General features: G+C 47.4%; 1 protein-coding gene across 1 annotated transcript; it reads right to left on the minus strand.

Annotated features, from left to right (window-relative positions):
• Window positions 1-501: 501 nt before the first annotated feature.
• On the minus strand, window positions 502-27,508 carry LOC139240893 (tumor necrosis factor receptor superfamily member 5-like). The gene is made up of 9 exons (XM_070869398.1): window positions 27,240-27,508; window positions 22,784-22,877; window positions 16,931-17,056; window positions 14,473-14,622; window positions 11,677-11,767; window positions 8,403-8,557; window positions 6,397-6,425; window positions 3,206-3,401; window positions 502-606 (listed from the first exon to the last, which is right to left on the minus strand). The coding sequence occupies exons 1-9, from the start codon at window positions 27,276-27,278 to the stop codon at window positions 521-523; spliced, it is 966 nt and encodes a 321-aa protein (XP_070725499.1). The 5' UTR covers window positions 27,279-27,508; the 3' UTR covers window positions 502-520.
• Between the last annotated feature and the right edge of the window lie 158 nt (window positions 27,509-27,666).

Here is a 27,666-nt window from a genome sequence, read left to right on the forward strand (position 1 = left end):
CTAATTCTCTACCGTATCAGACAAGTTCGGTTGCAATAAACTGAGACGTTTCATCAATAATCCAGCAGGTTGTACCCTGTTTAGAACGAGGCATACTCAAGTGCATACATTACAACCAACTAGAAGGACAAGGGCAGCAGGCGCATGACAACTTAATCACCTCCCAGGTCCCCTCCAAGATAAACACCATCCTGACTTGGAAATATATCGGCTGTTCCTTCATCGTCGCTGGGTCACAATCCTGGAACTCCCTCCCTAACTAACAGCACTGTGGGAGCACCTTCACCACACGGACTGCAGCGGTTCAAGAAGGCGGCTCATCACCACCTTCTCAAGGGGCAGTTAGGGATGGGCAATAAATGCCGGCCTTGCCAGCGATGCCCACACCCCAGCAATGAATATTTTTAAAAGTGTCATTAAATTGAAGACAAATGGCAAGAAATAGCAAAAAAGATTCAGAGCTTAGACATGATACAGAATGAATAAAACGCGCTGTCTGAATTCATCATAAAGGTCCCATTTATTGTAGATGAGGTAAAGGATCTTCACTGCAGTAAGCATCATCATGAAACGCTTTCACAGAGCTCCTCATGGGGATGGTCTCCGCTGAAATATAAAGGTTTCAATTTCAGAATCTGTCATTACATTACCCATCACTCGCACAGAACTGAAAATCAACCAGTCCTTCCACACTCTGGGACTGGGTGGTACAGTGGGTTATCACACTGTCCTTCCACACTCTGGGACTGGGTGGTACAGTGGGTTATCACACTGTCCTTCCACACTCTGGGACTGGGTGGTACAGTGGGTTATCACACTGTCCTTCCACACTCTGGGACTGGGTGGTACAGTGGGTTATCACACTGTCCTTCCACACTCTGGGACTGGGTGGTACAGTGGGTTATCACACTGTCCTTTCACACTCTGGGACTGGATACAGTGGGTTATCACACTGTCCTTCCACACTCGGACTGGGTGGTACAGTGGGTTATCACACTGTCCTTCCACACTCTGGGACTGGGTGGTACAGTGGGTTATCACACTGTCCTTCCACACTCTGGGACTGGGTGGTACAGTGGGTTATCACACTGTCCTTTCACACTCATGGACTGGGTGGTACAGTGGGTTATCACACTGTCCTTCCACACTCTGGGACTGGGTGGTACAGTGGGTTATCACACTGTCCTTCCACACTCTGGGACTGGGTGGTACAGTGGGTTATCACACTGTCCTTCCACACTCTGGGACTGGGTGGTACAGTGGGTTATCACACTATCCTTTCACACTCTGGGACTGGGTACAGTGGGTTATCACACTATCCTTTCACACTCTGGGACTGGGTACAGTGGGTTATCACACTGTCCTTTCACACTCTGGGACTGGGTGGTACAGTGGGTTATCACACTGTCCTTTCACGCTCTGGGACTGGGTGGTACAGTGGGTTATCACACTGTCCTTTCACACTCTGGGACTGGATACAGTGGGTTATCAGACTGTCCTTTCACACTCTGGGACTGGGTGGTACAGTGGGTTATCACACTGTCCTTCCACACTCTGGGACTGGGTGGTACAGTGGGTTATCACACTATCCTTTCACACTCTGGGACTGGGTACAGTGGGTTATCACACTGTCCTTTCACACTCTGGGACTGGGTGGTACAGTGGGTTATCACACTGTCCTTCCACACTCTGGGACTGGGTGGTACAGTGGGTTATCACACTGTCCTTTCACACTCTGGGACTGGGTGGTACAGTGGGTTATCATACTGTCCTTCCACACTCTGGGACTGGGTGGTACAGTGGGTTATCACACTGTCCTTCCACACTCTGGGACTGGGTGGTACAGTGGGTTATCACACTGTCCTTTCACGCTCTGGGACTGGGTGGTACAGTGGGTTATCACACTGTCCTTTCACACTCTGGGACTGGGTGGTACAGTGGGTTATCACACTGTCCTTTCACGCTCTGGGACTGGGTGGTACAGTGGGTTATCACACTGTCCTTTCACACTCTGGGACTGGATACAGTGGGTTATCACACTGTCCTTTCACACTCTGGGACTGGGTGGTACAGTGGGTTATCACACTGTCCTTTCACACTCTGGGACTGGGTACAGTGTGTTATCACACTGTCCTTCCACACTCTGGGACTGGGTGGTACAGTGGGTTATCACACTGTCCTTCCACACTCTGGGACTGGGTGGTACAGTGGGTTATCACACTGTCCTTTCACACTCTGGGACTGGATACAGTGGGTTATCACACTGTCCTTTCACACTCTGGGACTGGGTGGTACAGTGGGTTATCACACTGTCCTTCCACACTCTGGGACTGGGTGGTACAGTGGGTTATCACACTGTCCTTTCACACTCTGGGACTGGGTGGTACAGTGGGTTATCACACTGTCCTTTCACACTCTGGGACTGGGTGGTACAGTGGGTTATCACACTGTCCTTCCACACTCTGGGACTGGGTGGTACAGTGGGTTATCACACTATCCTTTCACACTCTGGAACTGGGTACAGTGGGTTATCACACTGTCCTTTCACACTCTGGGACTGGGTGGTACAGTGGGTTATCACACTGTCCTTTCACGCTCTGGGACTGGGCGGTACAGTGGGTTATCACACTGTCCTTTCACACTCTGGGACTGGGTACAGTGTGTTATCACACTGTCCTTCCACACTCTGGGACTGGGTGGTACAATGGGTTATCACACTGTCCTTCCACACTCTGGGACTGGGTGGTACAGTGGGTTATCACACTGTCCTTTCACACTCTGGGACTGGATACAGTGGGTTTTCACACTCTGGGACTGGGTGGTACAGTGGGTTATCACACTGTCCTTCCACACTCTGGGACTGGGTGGTACAGTGGGTTATCACACTATCCTTTCACACTCTGGGACTGGGTACAGTGGGTTATCACACTGTCCTTTCACACTCTGGGACTGGGTGGTACAGTGGGTTATCACACTGTCCTTTCACGCTCTGGGACTGGGTGGTACAGTGGGTTATCACACTGTCCTTTCACACTCTGGGACTGGGTACAGTGGGTTATCACACTGTCCTTCCACACTCTGGGACTGGGTGGTACAGTGGGTTATCACACTGTCCTTTCACACTCTGGGACTGGTGAAGACCTGAGCTTTGTTTGTCCTCACTCTGAGCCGGTGCACCGCTGCACTCTAAGCACCAAGTACTCACCGTCTTCCTCTTTCAGCTTGCCTGCAGTCAGCAGGTTGCTGCCTGCGAAGTCATGGCTTTGCTTGGTGAGAGCCGAATGGCTATGCAATGATTGCTCCTGTATAGAAACGGCCAAATACTCTCCGTGCCCCTGCTGCTGCTCCTGCACGGATGTCTGGACTCCTGCCTCCGCACGGTGCTCATCATCAGTCGCTTGCTGTGTGAGAACAGAGTGAGTTTGTGAGAGAGACAACTTTACAGCAATGAGAAACTCGAGCCTGTGATTAAAATCACTGAAATCACAGGATTATCTGTGGGCAATCCGGACTCGGAAATCACCAGGGGTTTCCGCACATTGATATTAGCGGATAGAAAGTTGTGCAGGACACCTCCACTCCTGAATTCCACCTGTGCTCCCATGAGGTGAAGCTCTAAGCTTCAGGTTGTGAAATCAACTCCAATTGCTTTTAAATCAACACAAAACTTGTGCGATATTTCAACTCAGTCTGTCTGAGACTTGAACACCGCTGTATCTAGAGAACATAAGAATTAGGAGCAGGAGTCGGCCATTCGGCCCCTCGAGCCTGCTCCGCCATTCAATGAGATCATGGCTGATCTTCGACCTCAACTCCACTTTCCCGCCCGATCCCCATATCTCTTGATTCCCTTAATATCCAAAAATCTATCGATCTCAGCCTTGAATATACTCACCGACTGAGCCTCCACAGCCCTCTGGGGTAGAGAATTCCAAAGATTCACCAGCCTCTGAGTGAAGAAATTTCTCCTCATCTCAGTCCTAAATGGCCGACCTCTTATTCTGAGACTGTGACCCCTGGTTCTAGACTCTCCAGCCCGGGGAAAACATCCTCCCTGCATCTACCCTGTCAAGCCCTGTAAGAATTTTGTATGTTTCAATGAGATCACCTCTCATTCTTCTAAACTCTAGAGAATATCGGCCGAGTTTACTCAATCTCTCCTCATAGGACAATCCCCCTATCCCAGGAATCAGTCTGGTGAACCTTTGTTGCACTCCCTCTATGGCAAGTATATCCTTCCTTAGGTAAGGAGACCAAAACTGTACACAATACTCCAGGTGTGGTCTCACCAGGGCCCTGTATAATTGCAGGAGCGAGGCTATTCTGGCCCTCTCACAGACCTGAAAACAATTATCATCCGATAGATGGTCCCTTGCTCATCTCTGGCCTCCAACCTCCATTACAGCCCTCTCTCTCTCTTTCCGTCAATGATAGTTTCCTTACACTGCATATTGGTGAGGCAACTCAGGGTAGACCGATTCTAGATGTGGTTTTTAGCAGTGCTGCATCAAACCTTCACGTGTGGCGACACCTGGCCAACTCTGATCATAATATAATTCGGTTTAATCAGATTGGCGATGCAAAGGTTGCAGATAATCAAATGTTGGTCCCAGATTTTAAGAGAGCTAAATTTACAAAAATGGCTGAAGATCTGGCAAACATTGACTGGGCAACCCTATCAGATAGACATTGTGAAACAGCGATTTACTTGTACTTCTTTCAATTAAGTGCTGTATTCGCTGCTCACGATGTGGTCTCCTCTACATTGGGGAGACCAAGCGTAGATTGGGTGATTGCTTTGCGGAACACCTCCGTTCAGTCCCTAAGTGTGACCCTGAGCTTCCGGTGGCCTGTCACTTTAATTCTCCGCTCCACTCTGACCTCACTGTCCTCAGTGTCTTACACTTTTTCAATAAAGCTCAACACAAACTCGAGGGACAGCACCTCATTTCTCGATTAGGCGCTTTACAGCTTTCTGGACTCGACATCGAGTTCAACAATTTCAGATCATAACCTCTGCCCCCATTTTTTCCCAGACGGCAGCTGTTGCATGATTCTGCTATTCCCATTTACACCGCTTTTGTTTCTTTACTTGCCCCATTACCATCTCCTTTTGCTTTGTATGAGCATATCTTTTGTCATTTAATCTCTCCTGCCTGCTACCCCATCACAGACCTCCCCCTTTCCCTGCCTCTGTACTTGCTTAAAACCGGTTATATCTCGTTCTGACGAAGGGTCATTGACCTGAAACGTTAACTCTCTCTCTCTCTCTCTGCAGATGCTGCTCGACCCGCTGAGTATTTACAGCATTTTCTGTTTTTATTTCAGATTTCCAGCATCCAAAGTATTTTGCTTTTGTACTGAGGATAAATGGGTGCGTTTAAAACCACTCTCAAACAGAATGAAGCCATGGATGTTCCAATGGTTAAAAGGGCCCATGGCAAAACAACACCATTCTGGCCAACAAGAAATGTGCAGAGACAGGTTTGATTGAAATAGGAGGCATTCTGTACACTTAAGGCATATAACTCACAGGAGAACAGGGAAAAATATCACATGCAATTGAGGAGTCAAAAACGTCCACGAGAGTAGCCAGGAGATCTCTGGAAAAGAAGACGGCGTGTAATTGTGGCAGGAACAGCAAAGGCCTGTTGAGCACTGCCAGAAGTCAGAAGACCATTAAGGATCGTATGAGGCCACTAAAGGACACTCTAGAGCTGATTCAAACTATCTCAGGTTATGGCAGAGCTGCTGAATGACTGTTTCACATCAGTCGATACTCCTGTAGATGATGCTTCTGTTCCAAATATGGGTTGCTCAGTATTGAAAAGCATTATTAATATTAAAATAGATAGTAATGCCATCTTGGGTAGATTAGGAAATCTCAGCATTGATAGGACTCCAGGTCAGATCATATCCATCCAGGGGTGATTAACGAGCTGGGACAGGAGCTCTGTGAGCCCCTTGCCTGTACCTTCAATAGTCCAATAGAGTCGAGAACAGTTCCCTTAGACTGGAAGCTAGCTCATGGAGTTCCTATTTTCAAAAAAGGGAATAAATCAGAACCAAAGATCTACAGGCCTGTCAGTATTATTGGGAAGATGAGTGAAGGGATTGAAACACCAAGTGAGATGTAAATGTTATTGGAGAAGATAATTTCACAAGGAAGTGAAGACACCTCAGGGTTGAAGTTCAGCTTGGGTGGCAGTGAATTGGCTGTCCGTTTAACACTGTGTAAGTTTGTCCCCGTCGAGTTCAATGGGAAAGAAAATCAAGTTGGGTGTAAAACAGGCGGTCGATTCTTTACCACTCAACATGAATTTTACTCCCCCCGCCTTGTTTGATTCCAGATTACGATAAACATTGAGTTTCATACAGAAAACAAAAATGCATTACCTTGAAACAGGCCCCAATAGTTGAAAAACCTAAAAAAAATAATAGCTTTACTTGCAGTTTTTAAAACAACATTCACACATTGAGTGCTGATAATCATGAACCAGGTATCATCATTCATTTCAATTTATTCACAAAACTGCACAATTCCCCCGATTGGTTGTTGGGCTGATTTAACGGATGTGTCGTCAGTGAGCGAGGCCCCTGCCAGCAGCACCCATCCAGAAAGCTGGCCCCAGTGAGTGCATAGTGCCAGGACCACCCAGGTCCCAAGCCTCAATCTCCCGGTCTCTGCAGAGTCATCTGATCTCAGCAAAGGTGACTCGGGGTTGCTCTGAAGCAGCTGACCAAGGCTGGAATTTGAACTTGGAGGCGGGTAGGGAGCTGGGCTGGGGCGGGGGGATTGCTGGAATGCAGTCGGGAAACCCAGGAGAACGGATTTCCCTCAGGCCCGGCTGAATTCAACGGCCGGGCCTGATTAACGCTTTGTTTCTCTGTTTCCCGCCTGCAGGCGACCAGCTGGAGAGGCTAGCTGGCTGTCAGATGGGTAGGAGAGAGGAGGGAGGGAGGGATCGGAGGCTGGGGTCAGAAGGCCGGGATCGGAGGAGGCCGGAGATCGGGGTGGGGGGGTTAGGAAAGCCAAGAGGGGGTTGGAGATCGGAGGCTTGAGTGGGGATGTCGGGGGCCGAGCATCGGAGGCCAGACAGGGGGTTGGGGGCCAAGGATGGACAATTGGAGATCGGAGGCTTCGGGTGGGGGGGGAGCACGCCTCACTTTAGCTGCAGGATTCCCTGAGGCCTGGGTAACCCAGCTGTCCATGGTTACATTTAAAATGTTGCTTCAAAATGAGCACCCAGCCTCATTAACATATTTAAATGGCCAACCCATCTCCTGGGAGCTGGTTGGCTGCCCCCCCCACACTGTTAAAATCGGAGGTGGGCGGGTTGGGTTGGGATTGGATTCAGATTTATCATTTTAACCTCCTACCCGACCCCATCGCGCCCATTTTTGGGGTTAAAATTCCACCCTAGGAAGACACCGGAACAGGTAGCTCTCCTGTCACCTATGAGAAAGTCCAGACTGTCGGTGACACATTACCATCCACCTGCCCACCTAACATGGGGTCCTGGGTGAGTTAGAATTCCCTTCAGTTCAACATGGAAAAAAAACAAAGACAGCCATTTCAGCTCTCACTTGTACCCATGTCGGTGTCGCTATGACTCCATGAACTGGCTGTCTGCTCAGGCTTGTCAACCTGCTCGACCCAACATCCAATATATCAACATTCTGCCACCTCCTCCAACACGAGAACTTCCCCCCACCCCCCTCCCACCCAGCACCCCTCCCCTCCCAGCCTCACCATTCCCATCGCTTCCCTTCACTCCACCCACCACCACCTCATCCCACCGCTCCTCCTCTCAACCCCGACCCCCTCGCAGAGCTCCCCCGCCTCCAATCCGCATTCCCTCTCCCATCCTCCCTGCCGCAAACCCTCCCTTCACCGCAACCCCCCTTCAGCCAGCGCTCCCCCTCCCATCATCACTGCCGCTCCCCCTCCTCCTACTGCCACCCTCACTGCTCACCCCCACACCCCTCCCACCCGGCCCCCTCTCCCCTCCACCCGCACAAAACACTGATCCAGAAACTCTCCTACACAGTCCTGCACACCCAACAGCCCTCCCGCCGCCTCTGCACCCAGCTCCACGGCCTCGCTGTGCCAGAGTGAATCGACTTCTAGAACCCTGTCCAGGTTTTCAAATGCCTCCACAGTCCCTGTGCCCTCCCAGAGCAATCGCCTCCCATGTTCCAGGTCACTCCCTCGGAATCTTTGCTGTTTCGGTTCTTTACTGCCAGTCACAATAGTCCTGCTTTCTGCAATTCTCTCTCAGAATGAGACCACCTCTCCCCCTGGCTCTTAGACAGTGGCTTTGACCCCAACAATCCCCCATTGCAGCACTATATATATTCAACCAGGGTACACAAAATGTGGTTCGCAGTTTCATAGATACCTGAGCATAAATGATAGATTATAACTTCTCTCTTCCAGATCATACAGACGATGTTAGCACAAACTGAGAGTGATAAAATGAAAAACATGATAATATATTGCACGTTTGCTGGGGCACTCCCAGGTGTGTGTCCAGTCTGTCCATTCTCATCATCACTGTGGAAGCAAAATATAATTTGAGACACACAGTTTTAATATTTTAACAAATTCATCAAATAACTGGGACGAGTGTTGTTTTCGAAGAATAACGAGTTGAAATCAAACGGTGCGATGCTAGTAATGAACCGTTTAATGCATTTGTATCAATTCTATGTCTGTTATTTTAATGAAGCCACTGAGCTAATTGATCATTAGATGCGATGATAACCGGACACCAAAAAGCTCGATACATCCATTATACTGCAGTCCCATGTAATATCACTGTCCTCTCGACATAGGACAGACGTTTGTACCAGTCAAACAATTTCACAGACGCATTCTCATATTGATCAACAGCATCAGTTATTTTGTGCTCAAACTAAAGGATATTAACACGGCTAGATACAGAGTAAAGCTCCCTCTACACTGTCCCATCAAACACTCCCAGGGTAGGTACAGCACGGGGTACATACAGAGTAAAGCTCCCTCTACACTGTCCCATCAAACTCTCCCAGGGCAGGTACAGGGGGTTAGATACAGAGTAAAGCTCCCTCTACACTGTCCCATCAAACACTCCCAGGGCAGGTACAGCACGGGGTAGATACAGAGTAAACATTGAAACATAGAAAATAGGTGCAGGAGTAGTCCATTCGGCCCTTCGAGCCTACACCACCATTCAATAAGATCATGGCTGATCATTCACCTCAGTACCCCTTTCCTGCTTTCTCTCCATACCCCTTGATCCCTTTAGCTGTAAGGGCCATATCTAACTCCCTCTTGAATATATCCAATGAACTGACATCAACAACTCTCTGCGGTAGGGAATTTCACAGGTTAACAACTCTGAGTGAAGAAGTTTCTCCTCATCTCAGTCCTAAATGGCTTACCCCTTATCCTTAGACTAGGTCCCCTGGTTCTGGACTTCCCCAACATCGGGAACATTCTTCCTGCATCTAACCTTTCCAATCCCGTCAGAATTTTATATGTTTCTATGAGATCCCCTCTCATCCTTCTAAACTCCAGTGAATACAGGCCCAGTCGATCCAGTCTCTCCTCATATGTCAGTCCTGCTATCCCAGGAATCAGTCTGGTGAACCTTCGCTGCACTCCCTCAACAGCAAGAACGTCCTTCCTCAAATTAGGAGACCAAAACTGAACACAATATTTCAGGTGAGGCCTCACCAAGGCCTTGTACAACTGCAGTAAGATCGCCCTGCTCCTATACTCAAATCCCCTAGATATGAAGGCCAACATACCATTTGCCTTCTTCACCGCCTGCTGTACCTACATGCCAACTTTCAATGACTGATGTACCATGACACCCAGGTCTCGTTGCACCTCCCCTTTTCCTAATCTGCCGCCATTCAGATAATATTCTGCCTTCCTGTTTTTGCCATCAAAGTGGATAACCTCACATTTATCCACATTATACTGCATCTGCCATGCATTTGCCCACTCACCGAACCTGCCCAAGTCACCCTGCAGCCTCTTAGCGTCCTCCTCACAGCTCACACCGCCACCCAGTTTAGTGTCATCTGCAAAGCTCCCTCTACACTGTGCCATCAAACACTCCCAGGGCAGGTACAGCATGGGTTAGATACAGAGTAAAGCTCCCTCTACACTGTCCTATCAATGTTCCCCAAAGCCAACCGCCTGTACAGCATTAGTGTGACATTTTTGCATTTCGTAAACCATGTACTCTATGACCTCTGACTGAGCCTCCCCAACTAATGGATCATTTGATATGATTCAGCTGCTGGCACAGAGCATCGCACACCAGGCACACAGACCAGAATACCAGGTGTGGTGTATGGCATGATGGTATGTAGTCGGCATGATTTTAGGAGCATAGGAACAGGAGGTCATTCAACCCCTCAAGCCTGTCACACCATTTAATTAGATCATGGCTGATCAGTCGCTTAACTCTGTGTACCCGCCTGAGCTCCATGTCGTTTGATGCCCTTAGGTAACAACAATTTATTGATTTCAGTGTTGGAAACTACAATTGACCGCCAACAAGCACAGCCTTTTGAGGGAGAGAGTTCCAGACTTGCAATATTCCAATCCCTTGGACATTTTAGTCTGGCTGCTTCAACCCAATGGATTTTCCAAATTGTAAACCAAACATGTCGAATTATGACTGGCTGCTCTCCACTGTGTCAAGGTGTTAGTCGTGGCTCAGTGGCTAGCATTCTCCCCTCTGAGTCAGAAGGTCCTGGGTTCATAGAATCATAGAAATTAATACACAGGAGGCCATTCAGCCCATTGTGTCCGTGCCGGCCGACAAAGAGCTATCCAGCCTATTCCCACTTTTCCGCAGGTGCTCCGTAGCCTTGTAGCTTACGACACTTAAATTGCACATCCAAATACTTTTTAAATGTGATGTGGGTTTCTACCTCATCACAGTCAAGTCACACCCTAGAGACTTGAGCCCATAATCTCAGCTGACATTCCAGTACAGTGCTGAGGGAGCACTGCACTGTCAGAGGTACCGTCTTTCAGATGAGACTTTAAAATTTGGCTCCTTATGCTCTCTCAGGTGGACGTAAAAGATCCCACGGTGCTATTCGAAGAGCAGGGGAGTTCTCCCCGGTGTCCTGGACAATATTTATCCCTCAATCAACATCACTAAACCAGATTATCTGGTCATTATCACATTGTTGTATGTGGGAGCTTGCTGTGCGCAAATTGGTTGTTGCGTTTCCCACATTACAACAGTGACTCCACTTGAAAAAGTAATTAGTTGGCTGTAAAGCACTTTGGGATGTCGTGAAAGGCGCTATAGAAATGCAAGTCTTTCTTTCACATGGGTGGCAGTATTTCTCCCAAGAGGGGAGAGGAGCTGGGATTCTTGCTTCTGATCCCCATCCTGCTGGAAAGTATGTGTGTGGACATTGGGTAAGGTTAGGCTCAGGAGAACCACTACAGGAGAAGACCTTGCTAACTGTTGCTATTCAGGATCATGCACTGCAACGGGATAGGAGAGGCTGCTGAAACCCATGGAACGACACTCCAACAGCATATCGCACCTTGAAGAGAGAAAGGGAGAAGTCTGGTGGGAAGGGAGGAGCCCAGATATAGGTAGGTGGTCACTGTAAATGTTTTGGATTGAAAGTGATCTGTAACAGTCTACTCACTTTGTCCTCTCAGGTGGTATTGTAGGAGCTTTCTTACTTAAGTTATGCCCCCTTGGTCGAGGCTGGCACTCGGTGTCCCTCCTGTAAGCTCCTGAGAAATATAAAGTTGAAGCATTAAATATTCCCAATAATACACGGGGTTGGTGTCATGATTCTAGGCTGAGACCCACTGAGAAATGCAGAGCAACAAAGATCCCAGTCAAGTACGACCCTAGCCTCACCCACGCACGCATCTTCCAACAGGGATCACTGCTCATGATGGGTAAAGGGTAATGGTTGATGGTGTTGATGATACTGGAAGGATGTTTCCAGTGGAGTTCCACAGGGCTCAGTACCAGGTCCCTTGCTTGTGGTGGTAAATATCAATGATTTAAGACTTGAATGTAGGGGGTATGATTACAAAGTTTGCAGATGATACTAAAATCGGCTATGTGGTTGATAATGAAGTAGAAAGCTGTAGACTGCAGGAAGATATCAATGAACTGGTCAGGTGGGCAGAGTAGTGGCAAATGGAATTTAATCCGGAGAAGTGTGATGTAATGCATTTGGGGAGGGCTTCATCATCATTATAGACAATCCCTCGGAATCGAGGAAGATTTGCTTCCACTCTTTTAAAAAATGAGCCCTTAGGTGACTGAACAGTCCAATACGAGAATCACAGTCCCTGTCATAGGTGGGACAGATAGTCGTTGAGGGTAAGGGAGGGTGGGACTGGTTTGCCGCACGCTCCTTCCGCTGCCTGCGCTTGATTTCTGCACGCTCTCGGCGACGAGACTCGAGGTGCTCAGTGCCCTCCCAGATGCACTTCCTCCACTTCGGGCGGTCTTTGGCCAGGGACTCCCAGGTGTCGGTGGGGATGTTGCACTTTATCAGGGAGGCTTTGAGGTTGTCCTTGTAACGTTTCCGCTGCCCACCTTTGACTCGTTTGCCGTAAAGGAGTTCCAAGTAGAGCGCTTGCTTTGGGAGTCTCGTGTCGGGCATGTGGACAATGTGGCCTGCCCAGCGGAGCTGATCAAGTGTGGTCAGTGCTTCGATGCTGGGGATGTTGGCCTGGTCGAGGACGCTAATGTTGGTGCATCTGTCCTCCCAGGGGATTTGCAGGATCTTGCGGAGACATCGTTGGTGGTATTTCTCCAGCGACTTGAAGTGTCTATTGTACATGGAGAATTGTAGAGGAACAAAGGGACCTTGGAGTGCATGTCCACAGATCCCTGAAAGTAAGCCAGATGGATAAGGTGGTTAAGAAGGCATACGGAATACTTGCCTTTATTAGCCGAGGCATAAAATACAAGAGCAGGGAGGTTATGCTTGAACTGTATAAAACACTGGCTAGGTCACAGCTGGAGTACTGCGTGCAGTTCTGGTCACCACATTACAGGAAGGATGTGGTGAGATTTACGAGGATGTTGCCAGGAGTGGAAAATCTTAGCTATGAGGGCAGATTGGATAGGCTGGGTTTGTTTTCCTTGGAATAGAGGAGGCTGAGGGGAGACCTCATTGAGGTGTATAACATTATGAGGGGCCTCGATATAGTGGATAGAAAGGGCCTATTTCCCTTAGCAGAGGGGTCAACAACCAGGGGGTATAAATTTAAAGTAATTGGTAGAAGGTTTAGAGGGGATTTGAGGGAAAATTTCTTCACCCAGAGGGTGGGTGGGGTCTGGAACGCACTGCCTGAAAGAGTGGTAGAGGCAGAAACCCTCACCACATTTAAAAAATACTTGGATGTGCACTTGAAGTGCTGTAACCTGCAGGGCTACGGGCCGAGAGCTGGAAAGTGGGATTAGGCTGGATAGCCTCTTATTGGCTGTCACGGACACGATGGGCCGAAATGGCCTCTTACCGTGCTGTAAACTTCTATGATTCTATGATCAGGATCAGGAACCCTGGCTAATTTCACCGCCCTCTCTGACTCTGGGGTGCCAAGGTCAATTGGAACACTCCTACGACTGCTCCAGCTGAGTTTGGCCAACACAAATGTCAGCTGGTCAGAAGGTTGTGGGTTCAAGTCCCACTGCACAGACTTGAGCACAAATATCTAGGCTGACACACTCAGTGCAGGACTGAGGGAGTGCTGCACTGTCAGAGGTGCTGTCTTTCGGATGAGACGTTAAACCGAGGCCCCATCTGCCCTCTCAGGTGGACGTTAAAGATTCCAGGGCACTATTTGAAGAAGAGCAGGGGAGTTATCCCCGGTGTCCTGGGGCCAATATTTATCTCTCAATCAACATAACAAAAACAGATTATCTGGTCATTATCACATTGCTGTTTGTGGGAGCTTGCTGTGCGCAAATTGGCGTTTCCCACAATACAACAGTGACTGCACTGCTAGGGTACTTCATTGGCTGTAAAGCGCTTTGGGACGTCCGGTGGTCGTGAAAGGTGTTCTATAAATCCAAGTCTTTTTTTCTTTGTCATGGGCATAAGCAGGCAGATGCAGTGGTGAGCAGTTTTACTCTGTGGGATGTTGTGATAAAAATGGCTACCTGCCCTGCCTCATGTTCCAACGTTGTATCTTTACATTTAAACTGGAGCTGGGCCAGGCACTGTTTTTTTTTAAAAAGATAGAAGCCCGTGTTCCTGCTCGGTCTCCTGTTGCTCTCAGCCTGTAAGCAAAGCAGATATACAATGCTGTCTGCCGGCATTACGAAATTAATGATCAAATCAAACTGATCTTGTTAATTTTTTCTGGATGGACTGACTGTGGTCTGTGTGTGCACATGGGGGGGGGGGGGGGGAGAACACGTCGAGAGTGGGGCCGAGAATGAAGGAGATACCTTGGAGTTGACCCCTCACCTTTGCCGATTTGTAGCTCCCGTGGTTTGCAGGTGCTGTGCTTTGTACATTTGTTGCAGCCTTTGGAGGTGATGTTTTCGCAGTGATAGCCTTCTGAGCAGTCACAGATGGTGTCACTTTTAAGAGTGCAAGTAACGATTGAATACATCCCTGAATCGGACCAGAGAACAACAGATTCTTATTAACAGATTCTCGTTTCCCACATTACAACAGTGCCTACACTCCAAAAGTACTTCATTGGTTGCAAAGCGCTTTGAGATGTCCGGTGGTCGTGAAAGGCGCTATATAAATCCAAGTCTTTCTTCAACACTTAAACCAAGACGTTAAACCGAGGCCCTGTCTACTCTCTCAAGTGGATATAAAAGATCCCACAGCACTATTTCGAAGAAGAGCAGGGAAGTTTTCCCCGGTGTCCTGGATAATATTTATCCCTCAATCAACATAACAAAAAAACAGATGATCTGGTCATTACTACTGTGCTGTTTGTGGGAGCTTGCTGTGCGCAGATTGGCTGCCGCGTTTCCCACATTACAACAGTGACAACAATTCAAAATGTACGTCATTGGCTGTAAAGTGTTTTGAGACGTCCGGTGGTTGTGAAAGGCGCTATAGAAATCCAAGTCTTTCTTTCGGTTTCAACTTGTCTAATCAGCTTGGAGTTTGGTGGATTTATTGCCCAGTTCCTGGTCACAGGAATGTGGGAAGGGAGGACCTTGAGATAATCACTATCACTAGGGGGGTAGTGCTGGACAGGGTAATGCGACTCAAGGTAGACTAGTCCCCTGGTCCTGATGAAATGCATCCCAGGATATTAAAAGAGATGGCGGAAGTTATAGCAGATGCATTAAGTTATAATCTACCAAAATTCTCTGGACTCTGGGGAGGTACCAGCGGATTGGAAAGCAGCTAATGTAACGCCTCTGTTTAAAAAAGGGGGCAGACAAAAGGCAGGTAACTATAGGCCGGTTAGTTTAACATCTGTAGTGGGGAAAATGCTTGAAACTATCATTAAGGAAGAAATAGCGGGACATCTCGATAGGAATAGTGCAATCAAGCAGACGCAACATGGATTCATGAAGGGGAAATCATGTTTAACTAATTTACTGGAATTCTTTGAGGATATAACGAGCATGGTGGATAGAGGTGTACCGATGGATGTGGTGTATTTAGATTTTCAAAAGGCATTCGATAAGGTGCCACACAAAAGGTTACTGCAGAAGATAAAGGTACGTGGAGTCAGAGGAAATGTATTAGCATGGATAGAGAATTGGCTGGCTAACAGAAAGCAGAGAGTCGGGATAAATGGGTCCTTTTCGGGTTGGAAATCGGTGGTTAGTGGTGTGCCACAGGGATCGGTGCTGGGACCACAACTGTTTACAATATACATAGATGACCTGGAAGAAGGGACAGAGTGTAGTGTAACAAAATTTGCAGATGACACAAAGATTAGTGGGAAAGCGGGTTGTGTAGAGGACTCAGAAGCTACAAGGAGATTTAGATAGGTTAAGCGAATGGGCTAAGGTTTGGCAGATGGAATACAATGTCGGAAAGTGTGAGGTCATCCACCTTGGGAAAAAAAACACAGTAAAAGGGAATATTATTTGAATGGGGAAAAATTAGAACATGCTGTGGTGCAGAGGGACCTGGGGGTCCTTGTGCATCAATCCCAAAAAGTTAGTTTGCAGGTGCAGCAGGTAATCAGGAAGGCGAATGGAGTGTTGGCCTTCATTGCGAGAGGGATGGAGTACAAAAGCAGGGAGATCCTGCTGCAACTGTACAGGGTATTGGTGAGGCCGCACCTGGAGTACTGCATGCAGTTTTGGTCACCTTACTTAAGGAAGGATATACTAGCTTTGGAGGGGGTACAGAGACGATTCACTCGGCTGATTCCGGAGATGAGGGGGTTACCTTATGATGATAGATTGAGTAGACTGGGTCTTTACTCGTTGGAGTTCAGAAGGATGAGGGGTGATCTTATAGAAACATTTAAAATAATGAAAGGGATAGACAAGATAGAGGCAGAGAGATTGTTTCCACTGGTCGGGGAGACTAGAACTAGGGGGCACAGCCTCAAAATACGGGGGAGCCAATTTAAAACTGAGTTGAGAAGGAATTTCTTCTCCCAGAGGGTTGTGAATCTGTGGAATTCTCTGCCCAAGGAAGCAGTTGAGGCTGGCTCATTGAATGTATTCAAGTCACAGATAGATAGATTTTTAACCAATAAGGGAATTAAGGGTTACGGGGAGCGGGCGGGTAAGTGGAGCTGAGTCCACGGCCAGATCAGCCATGATCTTGTTGAATGGCGGAGCAGGCTCGAGGGGCTAGATGGCCTACTCCTGTTCCTAATTCTTATGTTCCCCACCGACAACCAGCCAGTGGCCTCTGTCACAGGGTCCGACCGCTGGGGGTGGAAGAGCCGAGGCCCCTGCCTGTCTCAACTGGTATTTGAATCACTCACCTTCTCTACAATCGCTGCAGGGAATACAATTCTCATCGCCGTTGAAAGAATTCTGGTAGCTGGCATCCTCACACAGGTTGCACGCTGTGCCAAGATCCTTTTCGCAATGCTTCAGAACTCGCTGACCTAGAACAGAAAACAAGAGAGAGAGAGAGAGAGAGAGAGAGAGTGCCAACTAATAAGTCCGAGCACAGAACAGATACAAAGAAAAACCATGGATGCTGAGAATTGGTCGGAAAGAGAGCTGGGGGCAGGAGGTCGAAAGTGTAACTGGCCCCAACTGTAAGAATCCTTGTTTAAAAGGTTTGCTGGGGGGTGGCCTGGTGTTTTCAGTTTGTTTTAACTGACTGGTCCACTGGAGCTCTTGTGAAAGTGGCAGGAACTGGGAGCCAATCACGTGGGAAGAACGACCCAATCAAGTGTGGGAGAATAAATTTAAGAATAATGACCAACCAGTGACTATCTCTTTCTGGGGGGGGGGGGGGGGGGGGTGGCGGGGTCTCTTTGTGGTCAAGGTGATCAGGTTTGCAATCAAGTCAATCCTCTGTGGTAGACGCTGAGATCCAATACATGATCCAGGCTGGGCTGCAGTGCACCAGAACACTGTCCTGGGTCATTAACAGAACCTAGAACATTACACACAGCACAGCACAGAAACAGGCCATTCGGCCCAGCCAGTCCATGCCGGCGTTTAAGCTCCACTTGAGCCTCCTCCCATCTTTCCTCATCCAAATCTATCAGCATAACCCTCTATTCCCTTCTCCCTCATATACTTGTCCAGCCTCCCCTTAAATACATCGATACTATTCGCCTCAACCACTCCCTGTGGCAGCGAGTTCCACATTCTCACCACTCTCTGGGTAAAGAAGTTTCTCCTGAATTCCCCATTGGATTTCTTGGTGACTATTTTATATTGATGGCCTTTAGTTATGCTCTTCCCCACAAGTAGAAACATTCTCTCTGTATCCACTCTATCAAAACCTTTCATCATTTTAAAGACCTCCATTAGGTCACCCCTCAGCCTTCTTTTTTCAAGAGAAAAGAGACCCAGCCTGTTCATCCTTTCCTGATATGTATACCCTCGCATTTCTGGTATCATCTTTGTGAATCTTCTCTGCACCCTCTATAACCTTTTTATAATATGACGGCCAGAACGGCACGCAGTACACCAAGTGTGGTCTAACCAAGGTTCGATACAGGTTTAGCAGTAGAGCGGTCATTAGGGACCACGATTCTTCTCACTCAGCTGCAGAGTCCCAATGACTAGTTGGGCCTTGTTGGAGGGGCAGTGGGAAGCTTACCAACAATCAGGGGTTCCCTCAGCCTCAGCTCTGCCAACCTGCACCTAAAGGGGGTGATTTAGAAGTTCTCAGTGGTAAAGAATTGCTGTTACTCCCACTTGAGACTCGGGTGCAAATAGTACCCACTGTTTGATCTCAGTGGGCTGAAAGTCGGCCAGGTTCTGCAACAGGCATGCTGAGGTGACAAAGTTAGCAATTACCCCCACTAACTCTAGAGATGGACAATTCTCCCATCTACATTCCCTCCGAGCTGCCACTAATTGAAAAATAGATGTTGAACGAGCGATCAATAAAAAGATGCAGCTCAAGCGGAAAGCCGAGCACCAATGTTCCTGTTAAGCTGCGCTGCTGCACAGCAGTCTGGAGATCCCACACAGTCCGCTTTTTGGTTTCACAATGGAAAAATCACGGATGCGCAGACATTTAAATGGGCTGCAGACTCAGTGAGTGGGCAAAAATGTGGCAGATGGAATGTAACGTGGAGAAATGTGAAGTTATTCACTTTGGTATAAAAATAGAAAAGCAGAACATTTTTAAAAGGTGAGAGATTGGGAAATATTAGTGTTCAGAGGGACCTGGGTGTCCTTCATGAATCACAGAAAGTTAACACACAGAAAGGTACAGCAAGCAATTAGAAAAACAAATGGTATGTTGGCCTTTATTACAAGAGGATGAGAGTATAAGATGTCTTACTGCAATTATACAGGGCCCTGGTGAGACCGCACCTGGAGTATTGTGTACAGTTTTAGTCTCCTTACCTAAGGAAGGATATACTTCAGCAATTGTACATCCCTGTCTGGAGTAAAAATAAAACGGGGAAGGTGGCTCAACCGTGGCTAACAAGGGAAATTAAGGATAGTGTTAAATCCAAGGAAGAGGCATATAAATTGGCCAGAAAAAGCAGCAAACCCGAGGACTGGGAGAAATTTAGAATTCAACAGAGGAGGACTAAGGTTTTAATTAAGAGGGGGAAAATAGAGTATGAGAGGAAGCTTGCAGGGAACATAAAAACTGACCGCAAAAGCTTCTATAAATATGCGAAGAGAAAAAGATTAGTGAAGACAAACGTAGGTCCCTTGCAGTCGGATTCAGGTGAAATTATAATGGGGAACAAAGAAATGGCAGACCAGTTAAACAAATACTTTGGTTCTGTCTTCACGAAGGAAGACACAAATAACCTTCCGAATGTACTAGGGGACAGTGGGTCTAGTGAGAAGGAGGAACTGAAGGATATCCTGATTAGGCGGGAAATTGTGTTAGGGAAATTGATGGGATTGAAGGCCGATAAATCCCCGGAGCCTGATAGTCTGCATCCCAGAGTACTTAAGGAAGTGGCCCTAGAAATAGTGGATGCATTGGTGATCATTTTCCAACAGTCTATCGACTCTGGGATCAGTTCCTATGGACTGGAGGGTAGCTAATGTAACACCACTTTTTAAAAAAGGAGGGAGAGAGAAAACGTGTAATTATAGATCGGTTAACCTGACATCAGTAGTGGCGAAAATGTTGGAATCAATCATTAAAGATGAAATAGCAGCGCATTTGGAAAGCAGTGACAGGATCGGTCCAAGTCAGCATGGATTTATGAAAGGGAAATCATTCTTGATGAATCTTCTGGAAGTTTTTGAGGATGTAACTAGCAGAGTGGACAAGGGAGAACCAGTGGATGTGGTGTATTTGGACTTTCAAAAGGCTTTTGACAAGGTCCCGCACAAGAGATTGGTGCGCAAAATTAAAGCGCATGATATTGGGGGTAATGTATTGACGTGGATAGAGAACTGGTTGGCAGACAGGAAGCAGAGAGTCGGGATAAACGGATCCTTTTCAGAATGGCAGGCAGTGACTAGTGGAGTGCCGCAGGGCTCAGTGCTGGGACCCCAGCTCTTTACAATATACATTAATGATTTAGATGAAGGAATTGAGTGTAATATCTCCAAGTTTGCAGATGACACTAAACTGGGTGGCGGTGTGAGCTGTGAGGAGGATGCTAAGAGGCTGCAGGGTGACTTGGATAGGTTAGGTGAGTGGGCAAATGCATGGCAGATGCAGTATAATGTGGATAAATGTGAGGTTATCCATTTTGGGGGCAAAAACATGAAGGCAGGTTATCTGAATGGCGGCAGATTAGGAAAAGGGGAGGTGCAACGAGACCTGGGTGTCATGGTTCATCAGTCATTGAAAGTTGGCATGTAGGTACAGCAGGCGGTGAAGAAGGCAAATGGTATGTTGGCCTTCATAGCTAGGGGATTTGAGTATAGGAGCAGGGAGGTCTTACTGCAGTTGTACAGGGCCATGGTGAGGCCTCACCTGGAATATTGTGTTCAGTTTTGGTCTCCCAATCTGAGGAAGGACGTTCTTGCTATTTAGGGAGTGCAGCGAAGGTTCACCAGACTGATTCCAAGGATGGCTGGACTGTCATATGAGGAGAGACTGGATCAACTGGGCCTTTATACACTGGAGTTTAGAAGGATGAGAGGCGATTTCATGTATAAGGTTCTGACAGGACTGGACAGGTTAGATGTGGGAAGAATGTTCCTGATGTTGGGGAAGTCCAGAACCAGGGGACACAGTCTTAGGATAAGGGGTAGGCCATTTAGGACTGAGATGAGGAGAAACTTCTTCACTCAGAGAGTTGTTAACCTGTGGAATTCCCTGCCGCAGAGTTGTTGATGCCAGTTCATTGGATATATTCAAGAGGGAGTTAGATATGGCCCTTACGGCTAAGGGGATCAAGGGGTATGGAGAGAAAGCAGGAAAGTGGTACTGAGGGAGTGATCAGCCATGATCTTATTGAATGGTGGTGCAGGCTCGAAGGGCCGAATGGCCTACTCCTGCACCTATTTTCTATGTTTCTATACTTACCATTGAGGGAGTGCAACGAAGGTTCACCAGACTGATTCCTGGGATGGGGGGATTGTTCTATGAGGAGAGATTGAGGAGACGAGGGTGTATTCCTGTGGGCTAGAAATTCGCCTCCTGTTAGCGCCTCTGGGGGGCGATAATGGGTTGCTACCAGGTCTGTGACCGGGCACGGCAAGAGTACCGACGCCCGCAAAATTCCTGTCGAGGTTTGCGGCAGCGGTAACCCCAAGCACCACAATCTCCAGGACGTCATCGTGCTGCGTAGTGCCCTGGACTCGAACGTGGGTTCCACCCCCTGCAGCATCGCCGGGTGTCAGCACCAATAGCTGCAGGAGGCGTTGTTAGGGAGGCCGGCCGCTTGTGGAGCTGTATTTAAAGGCAAGGCCACTTATGTCCATCAAAATGTTTTTTTATGCCTTGGGTTGTGTTTTGAACATCTTGGTGAGCCGCGATCAATCAGCCCTGCACTCTGCAGGAGGCAGTGGGGCTGATCGTGGCGGATCGTGACTGCTGTTGCCATGGAGGGACATTATTTCAATGCAGAGCCTGCAGCGATGGCCTTTCCCTTTAAGGGAGGGAAGGAGCCTCTGATCCCGGCACTGCTGCCCTCGACATTAGTGGTGCGCCCGTCCCCCCTGCCGGCTTTAGCGCTCCAAGGGAAGGGGTAGCACTTGAATTAGTGCTCCACTTCCTTCCTGGAGCGCTAAACCGGAAGTTCGTGAAAGAGTCCCTCGTGGAGCACCCAGCAACAATTTTGTCCTGCTGCACAAGTTATCGATCCAAACGGGGCGCTACGCAATTTCTTCCCCTATCTCATTGAAACATATAACATTTTTAAGGGGTTTGACAGGGTAGATGCAGGGAGGATATTTCCCCCGGGCTGGGAAGTCCAGAACCAGGGGTCACAGTCTCAGAATAAGAGGTCATTTAGGACTGAGATGAGGAGGAATTTCTTCACTCAGAGGGTGGTGAATCTTTGGAATTCTCTACCACAGAGGGCTGTGGAGGCTCAGTCGTTGTGTATTCAAGGCTGAGATCGATAGATTTCTGAACACTAAGGGAATTAAGGAATATGGGGATAATGCAGGAAGGTGGAGTTGAGGTAGAAGATCAGCCATGATCTTAATTGAATGGCGGAGCAGGCTCAAGGGGCCGAATGGCCTACTCCTTATTTCTTATATTCTTATGATATTAGTGAAGGGGAAGTAAGCGGACTGGTTGAAAACCCTTTCGCTAACGTGTTACATGTTGGAATTCTAACATACTCCTTTCCTATTTATTGTGGGTGTAACTAGTGGTTTTGAATTTAGAAGATACTTTTCCTTTGCCTTTGCCTACAATACCAGTACACTAAATCAGGGTAGTTTGAACACTGTTCCTGCCTTCCAAATAGGAGGAGTTGTATTCGATTGCCAGACACAAGCAATTTACTGCCACCGGAGGCCCACCTAACACAATTAACATAACGATCTAGCAAGCCAAAACAAACAGCAGCTATCAATGGCCATCACCACCTTCCGTAGGGCTGGGCAGTAAATGCCACCCTGTCAGTGTTACCAGTGTCCTGAGCACCAATTATAAAACCTTCCCCAATGCTACTCGGGTACTCGGTTCCACTTTCAAAAAGTTAAGAAAACCCAACCTGTGCTCTCACTCCTGCCATTAGAGTGAGTTTAGAATTCAGACTTACCAGGGTGGCACATTGGACAGCAGACACCGTCATGCTTATATTCCTTTTCACTGCATGATTTGTCAATTGGCCCACACACGAGACCAATGGTGACCTGGATAGAAGGACAGAGAACCACGAGTAACATTTCAGCAGAGTTAGATTTACATTCTGAAATTATAACTGCAGCATTATCACAAAAGTAAACGGCACTAGGACCAGATGTTGGCCTCTCATCCCTGGGTCCTTGGTTGTCTGCTAACTTCGAAGGGTCGTTTGTGAAATGAACCTGTGATATCCCACCCAGTCTAATCCCGCTCACTCCCCATACCCTTTAATATCCCACCCAGTCTAATCTCACTCTCCCCCGTACCCTTTAATATCCCACCCAGTCGAATCCCACTCTCCCCGTCACCTTTAATATCCCACCCAGTCTAATCCCACTCTCCCCCTCACTCCCCGTACCCTTTAATATCCCACCCAGTCTAATCCCACTCTCCCCGTACCCTTTAATATCCCACCCAGTCTAATCCCACTCTCCCCCTCACTCCCCGTACCCTTTAATATCCCACCCAGTCTAATCCCGCTCACTCCCCATACCCTTTAATATCCCACCCAGTCTAATCCCACTCTCCCCGTACCCTTTAATATCCCACCCAGTCTAATCACACTCTCCCCCTCACTCCCCATACCCTTTAATATCCCACCCAGTCTAATCCCACTCTCACTCCCCATACCCTTGAATATCCCACCCAGTCTAATCCCATTCTCCCCCCTCACTTCCTATTACTTTTAATAATATGGTGGAATTCTACATTAGGATGGAGAATGAAACAGTTAATTCAGAGACCATGGTCCAGAACTTAAAGAAGGGTAACTTTGAAGGTATGAGGCGTGAATTGGCTAGGATAGATTGGCGAAGGATACTTAAGGGGTTGACTGTGGATGGGCAATGGCAGACATGGATGAACTACAATTGTACATCCCTGTCTGGCGTAAAAATAAAAAAGGGAAGGTGGCTCAACCGTGGCTATCAAGGGAAATCAGGGATAGTATTAAAGCCAAGGAAGTGACATACAAATTGGCCAGAAATAGCAGCAAACCCGGGGACTGGGAGAAATTTAGAACTCAGCAGAGGAAGACAAAGGGTTTGATGAGGGCAGGGAAAATGGAGTACGAGAAGAAGCATGCAAGGAACATTAAAATGGACTGCAAAAGCTTCTATAGATATGTAAAGATAAAAAGGTTAGTAAAGATAAAAAGATTAGTAAAGACAAACGTAGGTCCCCTGCAGTCAGAATCAGGGGAAGTCATAACTGGGAACAAAGAAACGGCAGACCAATTGAACAAGTACTTTGGTTCGGTATTCACTAAGGAGGACACAAACAACCTTCCGGATATAAAAGGGGTCAGAGGGTCTAGTAAGAAGGAGGAACTGAGGGAAATCCTTATTAGTCGGGAAATTGTGTTGGGGAAATTGATGGGACTGAAGGCCGATAAATCCCCAGGGCCTGATGGACTGCATCCCAGAGTACTTAAGGAGGTGGCCTTGGAAATAGCGGATGCATTGATAGTCATTTTCCAACATTCCATAGACTCTGGATCAGTTCCTATGGAGTGGAGGGTAGCCAATGTAACCCCACTTTTTAAAAAAGGGAGAGAAAACAGGGAATTATAGACCGGTCAGCCTGACATCGGTAGTGGGTAAAATGATGGAATCAATTATTAAGGATGTCATTGCAGCGCATTTGGAAAGAGGTGACATGATAGGTTCAAGTCAGCATGGATTTGTGAAAGGGAAATCATGCTTGACAAATCTGGAATTTTTTGAGGATGTTTCCAGTAGAGTGGACAGTTGATGTGGTGTATTTGGACTTTCAGAAGGCTTTCGACAAGTCCCACACAAGAGATTAATATGCAAAGTTAAAGCACATGGGATTGGGGGTAGTGTGCTGACGTGGATTGAGAACTGGTTAGCAGACAGGAAGCAAAGAGTCGGAGTAAATGGGGACTATGCAGAATGGCAGGCAGTGACTAGTGGGGTACCGCAAGGTTCTGTGCTGGGGCCCCAGCTGTTTACATTGTACATTAATGATTTAGACGAGGGGATTAAATGTAGTATCTCCAAATTTGCGGATGACACTAAGTTGGGTGGCAGTGTGAGCTGCGAGGAGGATGCTATGAGGCTGCAGAGTGACTTGGATAGGTTAGGTGAGTGGGCAAATGCATGGCAGATGAAGTATAATGTGGATAAATGTGAGGTTATCCACTTTGGTGGTAAAAACAAAGAGACAGACTATTATCTGAATGGTGACAGATTTGGAAAAGGGGGGGTGCAATGAGACATGGGTGTCATGGTACATCAGTCATTGAAGGTTGGCATGCAGGTACAGCAGGCAGTTAAGAAAGCAAATGACATGTTGGCCTTCATAGCGAGGGGATTTGAGTACAGAGGCAGGGATGTGTTACTACAGTTGCACAGGGCCTTGGTGAGGCCACACCTTGAGTATTGTGTACAGTTTTGGTCTCCTAACTTGAGGAAGGACATTCTTGCTATTGAGGGAGTGCAGCGAAGGTTCACCAGACTGATTCCCGGGATGGCGGGACTGACATAGATCAAGAAAGACTGGATCAACTGGGCTTGTATTCACTGGAGTTCAGAAGAATGAGAGGGGACCTCATAGAAACGTTTAAAATTCTGACGGGTTTAGACAGGTTAGATGCAGGAAGAATGTTCCCAATGTTGGGGAAGTCCAGAACCAGGGGTCACAGTCTAAGGATAAGGGGTAAGCCATTTCGGACCGAGATGAGGAGAAACTTCTTCACCCAGAGAGTGGCGAACCTGTGGAATTCTCTACCACAGAAAGTTGTTGAGGGCAATTCATGAAATATATTCAAAAAGGAGTTCGATGTAGTCCTTACTACTAGGGGGATCATGGGGTATGGCGAGAAAGCAGGAATGGGGTACTGAAGTTGCATGTTCAGCCATGAACTCATTGAATGGCGGTGCAGGCTCGAAGGACCGAATGGCCTACTCCTGCATCTATTTTCTATGTTTCTATGTCTAATCCCACTTACTCCCCATACCCTTTAATATCTCACCCAGTCTAATCCCACTCTCCTGCTCACTCCCCATACCCTTTAATATCCCACCCAGTCTCATCCCACTCTCACTCCCCATAGCCTTTAATATCTCACCCAGTCTAATCCCACTCTCCCCCTCACTCCCCAAACCCTTTAATATCCCACCCAGTCTAATCCCACTCTCCCCATCACTCCCTGTACCCTTTAATATCCCACCCAGTCTAATCCCACTCTCCCCATCACTCCCCGTACCCTTTAATATCCCACCCAGTCTAATCCCACTCTCCTGTTCACTCATTCCCTTTTCAAGCATCTATCTAATTACATTTTAATGCCTCACTGTGTCTCAACTCCATCCTCTGTCATAGAATCATAGAAATTTACGGTGCAGAGGGAGGCCATTCGGTACATTGTGTCCGTGTCGGCCGAAAAAGATCCTAATCTCACATTCCAGCTCTTGGACCATAGCCTTGTAGGTTACAAGTGCACATCAAGTACTTTTTAAATGTGATGAGGGTTTCTGCCTCTACCAACCTTTCAGGCAGTGAGTTCCAGACCCCCACCACCCTCTGGGTGAAGACATTTCCCCTCAAATTCCCTCTAAACCTTCTACCAATTACTTTAAATTTATGCCCCCTGGTTATTGACTCCTCTGCCAAGGGAAATAGGTCCACTCTATCTAAGCCCCTCATAATCGTATACACCTCAATTAATTGATATGATCACCTTTTATAATATGTTGGGCACAGATTCCCCAATAATGCGAATTATTTTCTTTCTATTTTTCAAAAAAACAATCAATGAATGCACTCCATTAATCAATTCTTTTAGTAATAAAAGAAATCTCATCTCCAGTCTCAAAAGAATGAAGATCAGCAGATTCCACAAAAACCAGAACACAAACAAAACTGTAAAAAGAAAATTTAAATGTGGATGTTTGAGGTTACAAATTGACATTGTTATGAATCCACAAATAAAACGACAGTTCTGAGTTCTGGAGTGCCGGCACCAGACTCTTTGCTGTACTCTCTCACAGGTACAGAGGCCTTTGACCGATCTGTCCCGCTGCAAGCGTCGCTGTTCGCACCTGAGCTCTTGCGCCAGACCCAGGCTCCGGCCTAGCCACAGCCCACAACCAAAATTTAGCCTGTGCCACACAGCTCCAGTTCCAAGCCCAGACCGGAGTCGGGACGCGAGGAAAAGCTTGTTCTGGGACTGCTCCTGAAGTGGCGACCCGGTGAGGTTTCACAGGGAAAAAAATCGGGAATAAACAGTTCCCATTCGAAACCGGTCTCTGCATCAACAATTTCCCCCATTCAGCCACGGCGGAGATTCACTCCTACAACACAAACACCGCACCTGCATTTTATGAGTTCGGAAAAACACTACAAACCGTAATTAGGAGAATCTGCAGAGGACACATTTTCTTCATCAACAGCCCCCAGAAAAAAGAACTTTCGCAAACTTCAAAAGAGGAAGTGGCTGTGGGTCAGGCGAGGACCAGTTCAGACTCGTTTTAAAAGTGTGCCGACTGATTTTAAATATAAAGATGCCTCGTTGCTTTTCAATGAGTTACAGGTATCAGAACTGAATGATTTGCAATTTAATAACAAAAATCACATTGCAAAAATGTAGAATGTGATACAACGGTGTATGGAATGGATTATTGCGCAACCCAGGATTCTGCCAATCAACTCTCAGTCATTAGGTCATTAAAGCGTGGGATTATTTTATTCCCCTTTTATATAGCAAAATATATATTCAGGAAAATGTGTGTTATAAAATGCTGTATGTGTCATGTATCTCACACCACTGTATAT

The sequence above is a fragment of the Pristiophorus japonicus genome, chromosome X (genome assembly GCF_044704955.1).
Source record: "Pristiophorus japonicus isolate sPriJap1 chromosome X, sPriJap1.hap1, whole genome shotgun sequence".
Classification (NCBI taxonomy): Eukaryota; Metazoa; Chordata; class Chondrichthyes; family Pristiophoridae; genus Pristiophorus; species Pristiophorus japonicus.